The 4,276-nt window shown below is 39.9% G+C and overlaps 1 protein-coding gene across 1 annotated transcript in view; it reads right to left on the bottom strand.

Moving 5' to 3' along the window:
* The window catches only part of isy1 (ISY1 splicing factor homolog), a gene marked incomplete in the record, with an annotated part of 13,426 nt that extends 10,893 nt beyond the window's left edge, over window positions 1-2,533 (bottom strand). The window contains 3 exon segments of the mRNA XM_014027669.1: window positions 1,005-1,056; window positions 1,405-1,427; window positions 2,446-2,533. Coding sequence (XP_013883123.1) covers window positions 1,005-1,056; window positions 1,405-1,427; window positions 2,446-2,448 — 78 coding nt within the window.
* Between the last annotated feature and the right edge of the window lie 1,743 nt (window positions 2,534-4,276).

The following is a 4,276-nucleotide window of genomic DNA, read 5'->3' as shown; positions in this document are numbered from 1 at the left end:
GACAGACAGGTTACAGACAGACAGGTTACAGACTAGAGACAGACAGGTTACAGACAGACAGGTTACAGACAGACAGGTTACAGACAGACAGACAGGCTACAGACAGACAGGTTAGAGACAGACAGGTTACAGACAGACAGGTTACAGACTAGAGACAGACAGGTTACAGACAGACAGGTCACAGGTCATGAGATCTATTCTTCCACACGGTGTGTTCTTCAGCTCTGAGGTGTGTATATTTTGTCCCTCCTGACTTGCCGTAGATTTACAGCTGGTTGGTGTTCAGAGCTACAGTAGCTTCAGAAAACAAGATGTCTGGATGAAAACAAAGGACTCTGTAATGTTCCAGCTGACTCAGCAGGACTTGAAGACACCAGAGACCAGGAGACTTTGGAAACACCTGGTCCAGGAAATGAAGCAGGTTTAACGAGCAGCTCGTTAGCAGCTCAGACTGTTAAACATCTGACTGACCTGTTCTCCATCTTTAAATGTCTTAAAGACCACTTTCTAAATAAATCTTTTAGTTTTGTTACTAATATTTTTATTTTTAAACTTTAGGAAACATCTTAATGTAATCCAGTGATGAAATGTTGTAGTTTTAATAAAGTTTAAGTAACAAGTTTTACTAAGTTATATAAAATATAAGTAACAAGTTTTACTAAGTTAAATAAGAGAAGCTAACAGAAGAGCTGTGGGCAGAAGTATTTTATATTAGCTCACCTCTGCTCCTGCAGCCTTATTCCATCATTTCTTATCAAAATAATTATTATTAATTAAATTAATCATGTAACAACACTGCCACCTGCTGTTCCTTTTTACTTAAAAACAGATTCAACTGTTTAAACGTGTCTTTATGGTGAAGAGAGAAATAATGTTTTTGTTTTTAGAGTTGAACAGTTTTCATGACTTCAGAGCAGACAGAACCAATCAGAACCCTGATGAAAGACTTGACCATGATACCAGCCCTGATGGACACAGACTATCAGAACCGAGCAGAACCGGACCTTCACTTTTCCCTCTTCCAGCTGAGCCTGTCTGAAGCGAGCCAGAGCCGTCCTGAAAGACGAAGCAGAGGGACACAGTAACCCAGGAGAACAACAAGATCCACATGGTTCTGTGTGGTTCTACTGTGGTCCACAGATATTCATTATTTTGTCCAGGACAGATGACCCAACAGAACCATCTGGGTTTATTGGAACTGGATCAGTGGTTCCAGGTGGACCTGGACCTGGTCCTCGTTGGACAGAAATCATCAGTAGATTATGAGATCAAGTCTCAGTGATGTGGTTCTGAGGTGACCCAGATCACATCAGGTTAAAGTGAACAGAACCCACAGCAGAACCCAGAACAGTCCAACAGAACCACCATGCTTCTGAATCCAGATGTGGAACAGGAAGTACTTACATGGCCTTCTCAGCGTTCCTCGCCTGTAAAACAAGAACATCAGTCAGAAGATCGGTTGATTCATCCATCCAACATCCATCCATCATCCAACCATCATCCATCATTTATCCATCCATCATCCATCATACATCATCATCCATCCATCCATCATCCATCCATCCATCCATCCACCATCCATCCATCATACATCATCATCCATCCATCCATCATCCATCCATCATACATCATCATCCATCCATCCATCATCCATCATCCATCATCCATCCATCCATCATCCATCCATCCATCATCCATCATCCATCCATCCATCATCCATCCAGACCAACTTCACAGCTCTATGAGTCAAACTGAAGTTAGATTCTGATTCAGCAGCTCAGTAAAGGTTGTTCTACTAAATATTTAAAATCTGGATCCTCTAAGACCAACTCCAGACCAAACTACTGGACCAGGACCAAACTACTGGACCAGGACCAAACTACTGGACCAGGACAGCTGAACCTTAACATCATAACTCCAGTTCAGACAAACTTCTGCAGCTGTTTCTGGTTTAATTCTCTGAATTTTACACTTTTTCCCAAAGATTTAACCTTGATACTTATAATAATTAACCTTTGATATGTTTACTTCGTTCCATCATGAGTAAAATATGGGTTTATGACATTTTCGTATCATTAAATCTTGTTTTATTTACATTTTCCATGATGTTATTGTGATTATAGAAGCAGATACTTTAAACTAACTGTGTTTTAAACTTTCTTTCTTTACGCATAAACAAGTTTGAGAAGTTTAAATTTAGATTTTTAACTAAAACCAATCAAAGAAGGTCTTGACTGTGGGTTTACTGGAACATTCCACTGAACCAGAAGCTTTAGTGAGTAAAAACTGCGCTACACCAAACTCCATTCAAAAAACTGCTAAATTAACTCCGACTGTAACGGAATCAAACCGCTTTTTTTCTCCGGAAATTTTTAGATTTTTATTGTTTCTGCAGCTGAAAGTTAAACGACTAAACTTTGTAGATAAAAAGGTTTAATGTCTCACCATTTCTGCAGCTTTTATCCACAAATTATCTGCCTGAAACAAGAAAACCGGACTCTAACCAACAGCACGCGATGCAGCAACAGGAAGTACGTCATCAGCTTCTGTTTCCGCCTTCTGCGCAGCACAAGGATATAGACGAATGAATGAATGAATGAATGAATGAATGAATGAATGAATGAATGAATGAATGAATGAATGAATGAATAAATAAATAACAGAGAACCAGTTTCGGCTTCTGTTATCATTTTGTTGATCACCAAATAACATTAGCTACAATGATCAAATATTATAAATGTCAAATAACCAGAACTATTGTTCAGTCTTACATATAAAAAGGTAATCCCATCAAAACTTCATAGATTAATGTAACAAATAAAGGTGTTGTGGAATACTTATTTTCTGTATCACCTGGACACTGACCACTTGTTCCTGTTTCCTGAAGATATGAACACTTGTTCATATCTTGTGATATCCTTCCGGACGTCAGCATCAAGTTGACCTATTTCCGTGTATCAGGATGAGGCAGGTTATGATTCGTTGTTCATTATCATATGGCGATAACTGACAGTATAACATTGCTTGCCCGGCCTATGACAGCGGGGCCCACATCTTACAGACTTCGTGATTGTCTTCTGTTCCATGTCTGCCCATCAATAAATGACTTTATAAATCATACCCGCAAGACTTGTCTTTTAACACCCTTTTCGCCGTGTTTCTGACCATCTTTGCCGCGACAAAAGGCACAGTCTCTTGCTCCAAAGCTGCATGGAGTGGTGACCCCCATCCAACATGGCGGCGCTGCGCGAGGCCATTCAGCCCGCCATGAGGAGAACTCTACTTATTTATTTTATGTCTATGATAGGTTCTACCATTGATTTATCAATTGACTCTACAGCCCCCTACCGGAAATGCAAATCCCTAAAGTAAAGTAAAGTAAAGCAACATAAAGTAAAGTAAAGTAAAAGTAAAGTAAAGTAAAGTAACGTAAAGTAAAGTAAAGTAAAGATTTTTGAACAAACTTAGAGGCTCTTGGAGCTGATGAAACTGTTCCTGCTGTCAGTAATTTTCAGTTTTTTAATTTTCCTGCTGTCTTCAGATAATTCAGTTCATTTTATCTTGAGAAATAAATTTGTTAAAATAAGTTGATCATTAGGAGACAGTGAATGGTTCTTGTGTTGGACCCAGTTTGATCATTTGGACCTCCTGTTCTGACTCTGAAATGATGTAAAACAATAAAAGGCCAGTTGTGAAGGACTGCACAATGGGGCGGCCATGTTTCCATCATGGCCGCCCCAGTTGATCCTTCCCGTGTGTCTAATTTCAGGAGCTGCAGGTCTCTAACCTGTGTTCAGGCAGATTCAGTCACAGGGCTGACAGGAAACAGTTTGAACTTGGACTTTCAAAATAAAGCTCTGGGATACTCTTAAAAAAAGAGACTGGAATAGCTCTGATTCAGACAGCTGGCTCACTGGTTTTACTGGTGACTAATTACTGAGTGATGGAAGGGTCAAAGGTCAGTGTGGGACAATCATCTACTCACCTGAGCACCTGGAGGAAATCTGCTCCGACACAAAACAACAACTTCCTGTTTCTGACTGAAGGAATAATTAAGAAAAAAAACGTTTTTGTGAAACTTAAAGAAAAGATTGTTTTTAATAAACTGGAAGCTTTTTCACATCTCAGGTGAGTGAGTCCAACAGGTGAAGACAAAACCGTCTCCTGATTGATCCGTTCAGGTTATCACCATTAGACTGGATGGTGTTGAGGAGGGACACGATGGTGTTGAGGAGGGACACGATGGTGTTGAGGAGGGACACGATGGTGTTGAGGA

The sequence above is a fragment of the Austrofundulus limnaeus genome, unplaced genomic scaffold (genome assembly GCF_001266775.1).
Source record: "Austrofundulus limnaeus strain Quisiro unplaced genomic scaffold, Austrofundulus_limnaeus-1.0 Scaffold671, whole genome shotgun sequence".
NCBI classification, from domain to species: domain Eukaryota; kingdom Metazoa; phylum Chordata; class Actinopteri; order Cyprinodontiformes; family Rivulidae; genus Austrofundulus; species Austrofundulus limnaeus.
Note: the sequence above shows the minus strand (reverse complement) of the source record. Positions and strands in the feature narration are given on the sequence as shown.